Source organism: Lonchura striata, chromosome 2 (assembly GCF_046129695.1).
Source record: "Lonchura striata isolate bLonStr1 chromosome 2, bLonStr1.mat, whole genome shotgun sequence".
Classification (NCBI taxonomy): Eukaryota; Metazoa; Chordata; class Aves; order Passeriformes; family Estrildidae; genus Lonchura; species Lonchura striata.
The window spans coordinates 104,032,469-104,046,161 of NC_134604.1; the positions used below are offsets into that span (position 1 = coordinate 104,032,469).

General features: G+C 45.5%; 1 protein-coding gene across 3 annotated transcripts in view; it reads right to left on the bottom strand.

The window, feature by feature from the left end:
- Positions 1 to 215: 215 nt before the first annotated feature.
- PCYT1B (phosphate cytidylyltransferase 1B, choline) overlaps positions 216 to 13,693 on the bottom strand; it is a 43,036-nt gene continuing 29,558 nt past the window's right edge. For 2 of the 3 annotated variants that reach the window (XM_021552981.3, XM_021552980.3), the window contains exons 6-8: positions 12,143 to 12,285; positions 10,085 to 10,273; positions 216 to 5,048 (exon numbers count right to left, since the gene is read on the bottom strand). In XM_021552981.3, coding sequence (XP_021408656.1) covers positions 4,842 to 5,048; positions 10,085 to 10,273; positions 12,143 to 12,285 — 539 coding nt within the window. In that variant the 3' untranslated portion in view covers positions 216 to 4,841. Of the gene's footprint in view, positions 5,049 to 5,630; positions 5,946 to 10,084; positions 10,274 to 12,142; positions 12,286 to 13,693 lie in introns of those variants that run through there. The other variant, XM_021552982.3, reaches the window with a different exon arrangement.

Sequence of the window (13,693 nt, forward strand, 5' to 3'; positions counted from 1 at the left end):
TGGAGCCCAGTATGGTGTGTAGAACATTAAAATAGCATCCCCTGTTGGTAATCAGAACTGGTCACTTGTAAAGAGCAGGCTATAATTAATCTGCTCTTACTGCACAGATGATGCCTTTGCAGTTCACAGTCACTTCATTTTATGGAAAACCAGTGCTTGTAGAGAAATATAATTAGAGAATCACAATAATATGGTAAAAAAAAAATACCACAAAATGTGTTGAAGAGGACATAATTTATTCTATCAAAGCTGTTTCTAGAATTTGAAGTATGTGTGAGACTTGATGTGCACATGCAGCCTGGTTGGTGCCACCAGGGAGGATTTTCCCTTTGAGTGTTCCTGCTGTCATGTGCTTAGGCACAGGAATAATTGAGATAATGGAACATTTTTGTCTTGACTAATTCTGTTAAACATTTTAAAAATTAAATTGTATTTGTGTGAAAGGCAGAACTGCCTCACCTGGCTCAGAACTTGCAGTTCCTCATTCCTTGTTGAAGCAGGGATTGATGCTGTTGAAGAGTATCCAAAAGAAGATGGAGATAGCAGATGTGAAAGAACTGTTGGAACTGGCCATGAGTAACTGCTGGGGCAGGGGAGTTCAGGTCTCATATTTGAGGAACTGGTTGTAACATGGGAGCCTGCTGCATTCCGCTGGGAAATCCGGTGCTTGTCCTGGGAAGCACCTCCATTTTGCTGGAGTCTCAGTCCCACATTCCCCACTTATGCATGTCCAAAGGCTTTCAGTTATTTTTATATTGGGCTGTATCTGTCTCTCCTCCCCTCAGGAAAAGCCAGGAGGCAGTGGCCTTGATTTCCATTTGGATTAGAAATGTCGATGCTGCCCTTCCATACACCAGGAAAGGGCCTTTCTTATAGAAAGAAAAGGACAGAAAACACCTGTGTGTGTGTGCTTGTGGAACACACATTGTGTTTTGAGAGGACAGCGAGCTCTTGTCAAAATCCAATCAGAAGAGGAGTTCTTAAGATGGTTTGGTTCTTGAAAGGGCCTCCATGCAAGAGGCAAAGCCCTGGCTCCATTTTCTGCCTCACTTTCAGCTCTGTTTGATGAGAAGGTCGGGGAGTTATGTGGTATCACACAGGAGACTTCCCATGATGGTTTGGTACCCTTTTGCATGCAAATTTACTGTAGCATCAAACCCTTCCTTCCTGCTGAGCCGACAGGCCTGGTGTTAATTCAGGGACTGCCTTGTTCCTGAAGGGTTTGCCCTGAACCAAAACAAGGGTCTCCTCTGGTCTGGGCTGCACATCATCAGCTCACTCCCAGGGATGTTCCTTACACATCTCCCAAGAGGTACCAAGGCACTGCTGAAACAGACCCAAATCCATCTCAGGTCGTACAGGTAACCGTGTATTATCTGGGAACATTTTGGTGCCGACTCTTTGCCATTAAATGGTTTTTCTCCTATGCTCAATGAATATTTGCATATTGGAAATTTGCTTATTCCATAATTAAAAATGTCCCAGCTAGGAAGTCTTGAGCCTCCATTTGCTGTTTCAGCTTCTCCCTGCCTGAGGCAGGATTGTTGAAGAAATAATCTTTAGAGCTGCTGCAGGTACTGACTTCTTACAGAAAGGTCAAATGGGAAAGAGCAAAGCAAGAATATTGGTACACCAGACTGACTTGGTTCAGGGAAGAGTCAAGTCCAAAAGCCAGTGTCAGGATTTGTCCCTGTGGCTCATGTTTGCTGCTGCAGTTTTCCATCTGGCACTGCCAAATATCATCTTGGCACCCACGAGAGCAACTCAGTTGCTGCTGGGGATGTTTTTCAGCAGTGGAACCAGAATGGCTGCAAAAGCACCATTTCTTTCTTGCACTTTGAAGTAAGAATTAAAATATTGGCTCCTGATTCCACTGTGTTGGGACAGGGAAAAGAAGGTATCACACTGCTGATGTCATGCTGCAACTTTCCAGCTGGGACAAGCACTTCCTCACCTTCACCCCCACTGTTCTGGCTGTAAGGTAAAGGCAAGGAGAGGTGATCCTCTTAGTGCAGAGCAGCAGAACTCAAGCAGCAGCCTTTTGGGCATGTTGGCAGAGCTGCTCTTGTGGCTTTGTGGGGGTGTAAAGCCCTGGGCTACCAAGGATGGGGATGACAGACACTGTGCCACCACTGAGGTTTCCTCTGCAGGTTGTGTTCATGTGTCCAAAGATGCTGTAAAATGAAGGGGAGAGGCACCTGTGTCTCTCATACACTTTATTGTTCATGTGGAGCTTGGCTGATAAATAGGACTGAATTAAAGCAATACTTGTGAAAAGGAAAACCCAAAAGTGCAAAATTGCCTCCCACATGTCCAGACACCATGAGGTTCTGGTTTGCTGGAGACAGCACATGAATGTACCAGCAGGGCAAAGGCTTCAGCTTAGTGATACCCCAAATGCAAACAGGACAATATGGTACAGAATATGGCTTTGTTGCTGGGTTGCCACGTGTGTGACCCTGAGAAACAGCTTCTGTTAACAACAGGTCACTGGTGAGTTTTTCTCTAGTTCCCATGTACAAGTTGTGGTGCTGTCTCCATTCAAACCACTGAGCAAGGGTTGCTGAACAGTAAGTGCTAGGAAAGTAAAATGAACAAAAAACAACAGTAAAAGCCAAGAACAAATCCCTGCCCACCTCCACTGCATTTGGATATGGCTCTTACAACAGCACCAGTAGAAGCAGGCAGTTCCTACGGTGGTGTGTGATGAGAAGGCTTAAGACTTGCAAAGGACCAGAAAAACTAACAAGTGCATCCCAGGTATGAAATTACAGTAACAGGTTGCCTAAGGCTGAGAAAGGTCTTAATTGCATCATCCCATCAGGCACACAGCTGGTGGCAGCTGAAATATCTGTGACTGTCCCTTTACATATTCCACCCTATTTCCTGCTCACCTGTGTTTGCAGCTCTGTGAAGGAACTGGCTTGACCCCAGAAAACAAAGTGCATGAGATGCTGTGTACTTGGTCTTGTGGTGGTGTGAGAAGTGTCTGGCAATGTGTTGCCAAAGAAAAATCAGTTACCTCATACTGGAGGAGGGATGAAAACTGTAGGGACTGAGAAGAGTGTGGAGCTAATCTGGTGCCTGGTACTAAGGTCTGTCATTTACTTGCCCAGAAGAGTATCTGGCAAGGTGTCTACTGACCAACCAGGTCACCCAGCAAGTAAGGACAGCAGTCGGGGGGTCCTGCTGCAAGCAAGCACAACCACCTCACATACTCGGGCATCTTGGTCCCTCTTTTTTTTTCCTAGAGAGATGTGGAGTTCTCCCTCCCCCAGCATTTCCTGTGCTGCCTTTGCAGGAAACCAGCAAATGCTGACTGGTGCTGCCCACGGCAGCCAGCATGTCCTGGTGGGTTTGCAGTTCCAGGCAGTGGTGGCACAGAGTGCTGCTGTGGCTGCCTGTGAGACAGGGACAGTGGCAGCCTTTACCTGCTGGCCTGGCACCAAAGCTTCTGCTGGGCTGCAGAGCCTCAAACGTGCCTGTGCAGCGAGGCAGCTGTGCCAGGCAAACCTGGCAGCCAAATTGCATCAGCAGCACAGCCCCACCACAACGCTGGGGTTTCCTGCAGCTGTGGGGCGGAGCAGCCCCAGGGCTCAGGAATCCTGCCAGCTCCTGCAGCCACCTCAGCAGGTGTCAGCTGAGGGACTGAACAACGTGGAAACAGATGCCAAGCAGAGCTGGCTTTGCCAACTAGGAAGATCAGCACTGAGGGGAGAGCTTCACTTGTGTCATGTGTCATACACGTGTCATGGACACACAAAGAAAACAGTTGTGCCTAATCCTGTTCAAAAAGTTTCCTTTTCTTTTTTTCCTCCGTATTAGTGTAGAGAAATAGCCTTGAGATCCTCTGCAGGGGCAGTGTGTCTGTAAACACCTCTTGTTTACAGTTTGATGAAAAGTTTGTACTGGCCGAGTGTCGTGTGACAAGAGCAGTTTGCTCATCATTTGCTGATATATAGCTGGGAGCAGCAGGTTTTCCTAAGATGCCACATCCCAAGGCCTTGAGATATTTTTATAATTCACCAGTAAAAAACATCAGCATCTTCAAATTCTCTTATTTCCTACACCACCACATTCCAGCTATGGCTGTATTTTCATTTACTTTCTTGCCTTCAAAGTGCAAAGCCAGGGAGCAAACCAGAAGTGATTAGGCAGCTGTACAGGCACTAGGAACATGGAGAGTGATTTTATAAAGCAAAAAGCCTGACTCCTTATATATACCCCACACAGAGGCTTGGTCAACAAGCAGCACTGAATGTTAAATGGATTTCCACCAACTTGCTTGGAGAGCTCTTCATTTCAGTGCATGATTTGGGCTCTGGGACAGATGTTATTCAAAAGGAAAAAAACCTCAACTTTATTCCCAGTTTCTCAATATATTTGCTGCAGCAATGCCATTCCTTCATGTGCCAGAAGAGCTCAAGGTCAGCAGGGTACAACTGCATCTTCTCTCTGCAGGCTGCAGCCAGCACTTCCCTGTGTGCTGGGTCTGGATCAGGAGCCAGCTGGGCTCCTCCTGCCAGCCCCTTTCAGTGCAGAGCTCCCACGGGCCTGGCCTGGAGCAGCAGCTGGAAAGCAGCAAGACAGGGGCAGGAACTTGCACATGGTGTGTTTTTCTGTCAGTCCCTGGGGCTGTGCTGGGCCTCCAGCACTGAGGGAGTGGGGATGGGATAAGCTCTTCCTGAGATCTCCCTTGCTGTGCTCCAGTTCATTTTTGACATCTCCCAGAGCACGATCCTTGCTGCCAGAGATACCCCTGGTGTTCCTCACGCTTCTCCCCATCCAGTGGTTGAGTTCATAGCTTGTTCTTCTGTCTCACGGTTAAAAAAATATATATTTTATTTTTCATCCTCGTCTCCCTCGCTCATGCTGCTGAGGGAAGCAGAGGCAGCTTTTGGAGAAGAGGGAGGGGAGGTCTTATTGATGACCCAGGGTGGAGATGGAGAACGGGACGGAGAGCGGCCTCGTGTAGGACTGCTGTTTGGGCTCTGCCGGGGAGAAAAAGCCTGGAGCATTCGGCCGCTTCGTTCCTGGAACATCTGCTTCTGCAAAAGCAAAGTGAAAAGATGCTCTTTGAGTACTGCACAGAGGGGAAAGCTGGGGCAGGCAGGGGTTGCACTGTGCCTCCCACGGGGGAGTGAGCAGGGAGCCAGAGCCCTGGAGCATGACTGGTTTGCCTCTGCTGTGCTCATGATAACCTGGTCCTTGCATGCCAGTTTTTACCTCAGCTGGGCCACCCCCACTGTGAGAACACCGTGTGTACTGGCCTGAGCCACACATGGGGGACTCCCTTTGTGGTTTTTGCACGTACTGGTCACGATGTTGTCTTCAAAGGTCACTTTTCTGCCTGAAAATATTCCTAGTTCCAATATTCCACCCAATATTCCTAGTTCCCACAGCCTTTTCCTTCTAGAATGTTAGGAAGGACCATCCGTCTCCTCCTGAGCTTCCTAGCTTTCCCAGCCTTTCTTCCTCTGTCCCTTCTTAAGGGAGACAGCCTAGTACCTGCCAAGTACTGGCAGCCACTTCCCCAGCTCCATGCAGCAGGCACGACCCAAACCCATAAATTGAGGGTGGAAATGTCAGAATTTGGGTGTCTGTTGAAAAGAGAAAACACTTGCAGGCTCTGTGTTTTGCTTGGAGCTTTATTGTCACTTTTGCTTTGTAAAGCTGAGTGGAGGCCTGCTAGAGTTGATGGGGTGGAGAGACACCTCTGCAGCCAAGCAATCTGCTACACTAAGGCAAGTGCCTCTACTCATTAGCAGCAATGTGGCCTTGCATCACGCTGGGTTACGGAAGACATGGTGTGTGCTGTGCAGCTGCTGCAGGCTTCACATGGAAAGTGCCAAACCCGAGTGCCCTGCTGCTCCTCCTGGGCATGGGGAGCAAGAAGCCTCAACCTTGGCTGAAGTACTGGCAGTTGAGTCACAGGCGATGCTCGGCTGAAAGGAAGATCCAGTCCCGACAAAAACGTTAAGTTACCACTCAGGACTGAGAAGAAAATCTTGTGCAGAATGCATGGGTTTGCCTGTTTTAGCTGAGATGCAGCTTGCAGTTGCCCAGTTTTCATCTTGTTCCTATTCCCCTTCCCTCTGCAGTGATTCTGCCCTGTGCTGACACAGTATCTGGCTGCTGATCTTGCTCCTCCTCCTCTTTGAAACTCGGTATTCCCTGCCAGTGGAGAGGCAGATGCTGGTTTCCCCCTCAGGGTTCTGGGTGTTTGCTAAATCCCAGGGCATAAAAATCAAGCACAAATACTGAACTTAGCTGTTCCTCTGAGAGCTCCCTCTCCTAATTTACAAACTCATCATGTTAACCTTTACTGACTCACTTTTAGAGCCTGGATGTCACCACAGTGCAGAGTGGCAGAACAGTTCCTGCCTGGAGCTACACTTCCCAAGGCTCTTGAGCATAAAACCCCAAGGTGTGTAACCTACCCCTCCACTACTGGTAGGTCCACATTAGTCAAGGCTTCCTAAAATCTCGATAGTTAGCAGATGGTGGTTGCTCCTGATAAATGGTGCCAGGAAGCATTCAGATAGGGGAGGATTTCGGCAGCTGAGAGCTGCAAGGATGTCACCAGGGCTGGCAAAGCCCCAGAGCTTGTTTGCAATTCAGTGGTAGAGGTGCAAAACTTCCCTTTAGATCATGGAAATGTGAGGTTCTCTTAGCTTGTTTCACTCTCACTGAAGATAATCAAAAAAAAAAAAAAAAAAAAAAAAAGTTTGATATGAAATATCTTTTCCCTGGCCAATCAAAAGACTTTGACTTCCTTCTGTTGTCACTTCTAACAACTCAGTGGCACAGTGGTGCTTTGTGGTGGTGTGGTGGCAGTGCTGGAGGACATCCAAGTGCCCCAGCCTGGCTTGGCCTGCACTATCCCATGTGGCAGGGAGTACTTGACTGTGCCTTAGCCACAGAGACTAGAGATGGAAAGGAGAATCCCACCTTCCTGCTAATAGCAGGCTGTAGGACACCTGCTTCCTAGGCCTTCAGTGAAGAGTTTGTTGCTGGAACAAACTGATGCACTCACACCTCCAGCAAGGCAAGTGCACAGCCCCTCCACGTTGCCTCCTGCATTAGTGCTGAAACCACCAGGCTGCTGGCTAAAGCCACAGCTCTGCAGGAGGAGGAGGTGGTGTCACTCACCTGCCTCAGAACACCTCTTCTCTCCAGCTGTGCCCTAGCAGGATCAGTAAGCCATGCCCTTTGCAGGCAAGGAGCTTCTTGGGTCATTGGGTGCTGAAGAAGTAGAACAAGTGTTAATGGCTTCCTTGGAGTGTTGGAGGATTAGACAAGGCTGGATGCACCGTGGTCCTTTACCAGAGCTAGGGAAATAATTTCAAAGCCTTGACTCAAGCAAGTTTAGGTACACCCAATCAGTTTAGGGTTTGTTTTAGGCAAACTTGCTACTGGGAAAAAATATTTTGCCTGTTCTGAATTTTACTGCCTGTATGTTGATACTCCTTTGCTTTACAAAGCAAGTGCCAGTTGGGTGTCTGCTTTTGAGCTGCCGATTGTTCCAAGGCCATTTTAGGTCCAGGCTGCAGACAGGTGGTGTGGCCTAAACACCATCTCCAGGTTCCAGTTGCAACCTGTCTTACCTGAGCCCCTGATGATGTCTGAGGTGCATCAGCTGTTTGGAAGGCAACATTCCCCAAGTATCCCTGTGTGCTGAGCAGGGGGAAGCCAGCCCCTTGAAGGGACATCTCATCTGCAGGGATATTTCTGAGAGAGACTGGCACAGAAACCCTGGCCTGTGAGCAGTGCTTTCTCTCCACTGACCTCAGTTTTAGGTGCATCCTGGTGCATGTCTGAGAGGAGCTGGAATGGACACCTGCTCCCTGGAGTGGTGTCTCTGCCATTAGGCCCTGCATGCCAGGCAATGTGGTGGTCCTGTCTCACATCACAGAAAGGTTTCATGCCACACTAATCATTGTTTCTGACCTCTCTGTGACTCTCTTGCAGAAAACATATGCACAGGGGGTTGCACAGGTGGGCAAAATTGCCAATGGATTACAGACACCTAGACATTTGAAAACTGACATTTTGACCTCTTTCACAAACAGGCATTTTTCTGTGGGTTACACAGCCCTTACTTTTAGAAAATTGATGCTAGCCTGAAGTATATTATAGTAATTATTTGTGAAATAATAATGGCATGCACATTACTGATCTAGGAATCCAGCATGCCCATAACAATTCCTGTACTTTTAATGTCAACATTAAAAGCAACTTCTAACTAACAGTGATGAGGCAAATTAGCATTAATAACAGTTTTGACACTAATAGTGTTATCATTTTTTAAAAAGTCTTTCCTGTTGCCAAGGCTCAAACTGATTTTAAAAAACCTACACCACCTCTCAGCTTGCTGTCACTGATGCTTTTCCTACAACACTATGAAGAGATTTCATTCCTCTTGTTCTTAGCAAAGGTCCCTGTGATTGCACCAGACTTACTCTGGCCAAACACTTACTCAGGAATTAAAATAAGAGTTTCAATTTGGTAAAAGGTTTTGTCAGCAAAGGTTTTAAAAATGCCATTTGCATGCACTGTTGAGTGAGTAGAGCTAGGAAATAGGATCAATGCTTTTGAATTCTTTTCCTCTCTCTGTACAGCTAAACTCATCTCACCTCCTGTGGGTTTCACATACTCTGCTAGCATCAGCTTTATTTATTCAGCACGTATGGCCAAAGGACCATCCCACATGGGAAACACACCAAGCTCCATGGGCAACAACTCAAAGAGGAAGTTTCATGTGGATGTGGACAATGCAGGTAAATGTGGGCATTTCATCTGAAGAATTGCCTTCTTGCCCTCCCCCAGGAACATGACAGTGTCAATGAACAAACTGCTACATAAGCTCGCTGCTCGTGTGGCTGGGGCCTGTGTTGTTCAGCGATTACTGCCTTTGTGTGGACAGAAGTAGCTGTATGATGACAGTCTCTGTTCTGAAGCCTTCACAGCCTAATTTTGGGGTTTTCTCAACTGAGTGGTAATCAACATGGCAAGTCAGTGCAAAGAGGAGAACTCCAGTAAGAGGCAGGCACTGCATGACTTGGTAGCACTGAGTTGTGACACAGAACTGATGTGTGTGCTTTTAATTCACAAAAGCTTTGTGATTCTTCCTATGTGCTTGTTTATAAACAAAATACCTGCTGAGTTCCTTCCAACAGAAGGTGCCTTTTTCACTCAAGAGTTTGCAACCAGAGCAGTGTCTCTGAGATCGTGCCTGCACTGGAGAGTCTAGGCTTTCATCCAAACACAGACAAAGTCTACATTCAATTTAAGCTTTCTTACTGGTTTCAATGCACCCATACAAGCAAACAAAGCTTCCTGAGGTTTGGCAAGCTATCAGAACTGACAGATGGGGGTGGGGCAGGACTCTTTTGGGGCTCTTTAGTGTCACTAGCTCACTACTCAGTGCATGAGTTTGGTTTGAGCAGGTTTCTCTCCAGAAAGATGCTGTTGCAAATTCTGAACTGCCTTTCCAAGGCATTTGAAGACCTTTAGCAAATGGCTCTGTGAAGCCAGCACATACCAAGGAGAGCTTTCCAGTCCCACCTGAACCTTCCCTGCTGTCCATTAGATGAGCCTGAACTTGACAAATAAAATAATTTCCTGTAACTTTATGTGAGTCATTTTTAAAGTTAGAAAATTATAATCTTCTCCTGCTGCATACAGACCAGGAAGAGAAGTACTGAAAATCTTTGCAATGGTCCTGTTGTTCCTCACTACCTCCAGTGTAGGTTGTCAGAGTAGTTGCATTTAATGCTAACAGGACAACAGACTGTATTGGCCTGTTTGCTTGTGTGGTGCTGTGATGCAGCTCTGCTGAATACACCATTATGTTCATCATCACACCTTCACAAAATACAGATACCCCAAACAAGCAACGGCCAGAAGCAGCAAATCCTGCTGTAGCAGTATTGGTATGCATTAATGGCTTCAGCAGCCAGGTTTGCCATTACCCTGCTGTGCTGACTTTTGAGACAAAGAGCAGCAAATGTATCTGCTCTTCACCTGTGTTAGAGAGGAGAAATAAAAACACTCAGACTTCCTGGAATGGCAGAATACCTACCCAAGCTCCATCAGGTCCAAACAGCTCTAAAAAGTTGCCAATAAATTCCCTGGACTTCTCTTCCCATTTCTGAATGAGGTCATGGCTCTTCTCTTCCACCTTGTAAACAAATTCTTTTGACTTTTCCTCCACATTCTTGACTTTTTCTTTCATTTTGTCCACTTGGTTTTGAAAGCGGTATTTCTTCTCCTGTTTTAAAAGTGTGGTCAAAGATTAATAAAAAAACTTGGAAATAATTAGCCACAGACAGTTAAAAAGAATTGCATTAATGCATCCTAATACATATGGCCTTGGTTAGCTATTCTCACATTATTTTTATAAATGCAAGTTTAGCATTTGTGGAATGAAGTGCAGAAGGTACATATTGAAAAGATTTCTTGTGTGATTACTGTGTTTAATCCACTTTATGAATCTTTCTGTATTTTCAAACTGAATACACTTTGATATGAATCTTGTGAAGGATACGTGAAATTAACAGGTCAAACTTCAGAGTCAGCGAAAGGTAAATCTCCCTATGTTTCCTGGCAAATGCTGCTGACTTGCCAGCCTGGATGTTAACTTGGGCTGAAATAAGGAAGGCTGTGCTCTTGAAGGTGTGGTGGTCTGTGTAGAAGCACACATCACTACTGACTTTTAATTTTCTGTTAATTTAATGGCCATTTGAATTTATTTTAAAAACAAGCACTGAAGTGGGGTTTATTCTAACTCACAAATCACTAAAAGAACCATCTTTGCAAGCCACAAGCACAAAGAAAATCCCCAAGGTCCAAAGAAACCCAACTTCTTCTGTACCTAAAGAGTGATCATCCCTTTGGCTGATGAGGAATGAGGAAACCAGTGTTCTTCTGCAAGCAAGACCAGTGCTTTTGTGAAATCCTGGGGATTTCATTTTGAGACAAACAGTCTGTAGTGCAAATCAGTATTTCGGCATTTAAATTACTGTAAGCTAAACAATCATGTCAGGTGTTTCTTCAGGAGACATCAGTGTCTGAGATGGGAGCAAGCATAACTTATGCAACAGTATCTTAACCTCACAGCTGCTAAAGGATAAATTTGAGAATCTCCAAGGCATCCAGCATGCCTTATTTTAATGGATATTTGCAATAGTGATCCTTCTGAGTGGAACACTTACAAGCATGATTCTTTAAAGGTGTAGAAGACTTCTAAAAAATCACAGTGAAATAATTATTTAATGCCCTGTGATCTGGGGTTTATCTGCCAGACTTCAAAAAATTAAAGAGATAAACTCCATCGAAATGACACAATTCAGTCCTTCACAAGGGGGTTTCCAAGCTCCAGGGAGGGAGGTGAGAAGTCCCATTGTGAGCCATCTCAGTCACAAGAGAGATTTCAGTTATGTAGGTTATCTTGAGGTTTTAAGTCAAGACTTGAAACAGAAAATGAAGGAAGGTAAAGTCTAATTTCCATAAAGTGTTTAATTCTCCTTGGAGGGGCAGGTATGTATGTAGAAGATGAATAATCTGAGCCATCCTTTCACATGGCTCTCCTGCTATTGTGGTTTCTGAGCTCTACAGCAGCATCTTTTATGTACCAGCTTCCTAGCATACTTCACTGTCTTCTGAAAACCATTTCAGCTCTCCCTAGTAATCTCACTGCTCTGTGATTTGCTTTGTTAGGGTTTTCTTGGTTTTCTGTTTTGTTGTTTTTTTAATCCTATCACACTGTAGAGAAACTTTGGATCTTAAAATCCATGCTCTCTGGGCTGCCTTCTTGGAATAAGAATATAGAAAGAAATCATGTGTTGGGTGAATGGCTGAGCAGCTCCTGGTGGAAGTGTATGCTCCTTCCTAGTGTATCATTGTCACCTACAGCTCAAGGAGGAATAAGCAGCAGATTTGTTAAAAGTGTAAGATGGAAACAAAGCTGCTAATTAATAGGAGCAACTAAAACTACCCTCAACTTACCAGTGTCTTTTAAATTAAGTTCTTTCCAGCTATTTTAAAAGCAGCAGGAGGAAGATGTAATTTCTTAACCTTTACTTTACGTTCAGGATGCTAGGAGAGTGTTTGAGGGGCAAACGTGGATCACTGCACTCACATTTATGAAACTGACATTCAGCTCCTTGGCGGTGTACCCTCGCTGGAGGTTGCGCCGGGCGTACACATCATAGTCCCGGACGATCCGAGTGATGATGTCCGACGTGGAGATACCTTCGGTTCTCTGCGTAGGTACAAACATTCCTGAGCAGTGGGAAAAGAAAGCCTGCTGAAAAAACTTGGCAGGACCAGGCACTGTGGCAGATAGCTGAGAATGAACACCAAAATGCCTGACAAGGGCAAGAGGCTTGCAATTCTACTATATTCCTAGCTCTCTCCTGTTATTTCTGTTTGAGTTTTTCTCAAGTCTTTAGAAAGACTAAAAATTGCCCTCTGTACAGTGTCAGCTGTGAGGTGGAAGTTACCGGACTGGCAGAGGCTCCCGAGCCAGGAAAGCCAAGCTTCACAGCTGTGGCCAATTCACTGAGCAGTTCTTTCCATAAGCACAGCCCTTATTTATTGTTATATAAAGGAGCAGGGAGGTCTGCTGCTCTCCTTTATTTCCACTTCTGTGCAGCACCATCTGACAGTCTGTTCTGCTGAGGAGAACAGCCAGCCTCTGCCTTGACAAAAGCCAGGAAAAAGATGCATTACAGTAACTGGAAAACACCCTGGAGGTGCCAGTGGTTTGTAACAGGAAGATGAAGTGTAATGGTAGTGTTTCATGTCCATCGAGCCATGCACGTAGCTGCATAACCATCCTCCCTGCTCTGACAAATCAGTCCCAAAGAAAACTGGCCATTTATCAATACTGCTCTTATCTTCCTCAACACAACTGAGAGATATGTGGCTTTCTAACTGCTCCCCACCAAAGCAGGAGCACCTGAACTGTTAATGCAATTCACAAATGCAATAGTAGCAGAGTGCAGGCACACCTTGGTTTAGTAGTTATTTAGAGCTACAAAAAAATTGCTACTCTCACTTATATGTAATTGCAATGTGAAGCTGCTGATGAAAGAGCGAGAGAACATGGAGATGGTCTAGGAAAAAGAAGTAGTGCTTTGTCTTAAAATGGTGTTATAGTTCCTGACAAATTAATCCTCACACATTCACTTAAAGTAAGCGGCATTTTCCAACTCGATTTTATTGGGTTGGAAAAAGACTCAGAGAAGGAAGCTTAGCAGCCTCTTATGACTAAATGCTATGTGATATATTTTCCTTCTGATCTCTAATTAATACTCTGCTAAAAAAATAGATTACTTTAATCATGAGCAGACATGTTTCCCTGACTGTTGCTTTTCAGGCTTGCACCAGTCACTCAGGAAACTATTTTTGGAAGCAATGAAACCCACTTGGAGCCAGAAACCTTTATAGATAAGAGTTACAAGAATACATGGACAAAATCCAAACTCCACCTTTGTTAAGCTGAAAGTGGAACTGTAGGTGGACATTACCCTCAGTTGCTGACTTTGCTTACATCTGCTTCATGTGTTGGACTGATGCATGTTTTCCAAGCTAATTGTTCAGACGTGCACAGTTTCAGTCACTGCACTGTCACCCAGCTCACCACTGCCCATACACCCTCCTATCCACTGAAGGCAGTGGGGAATTG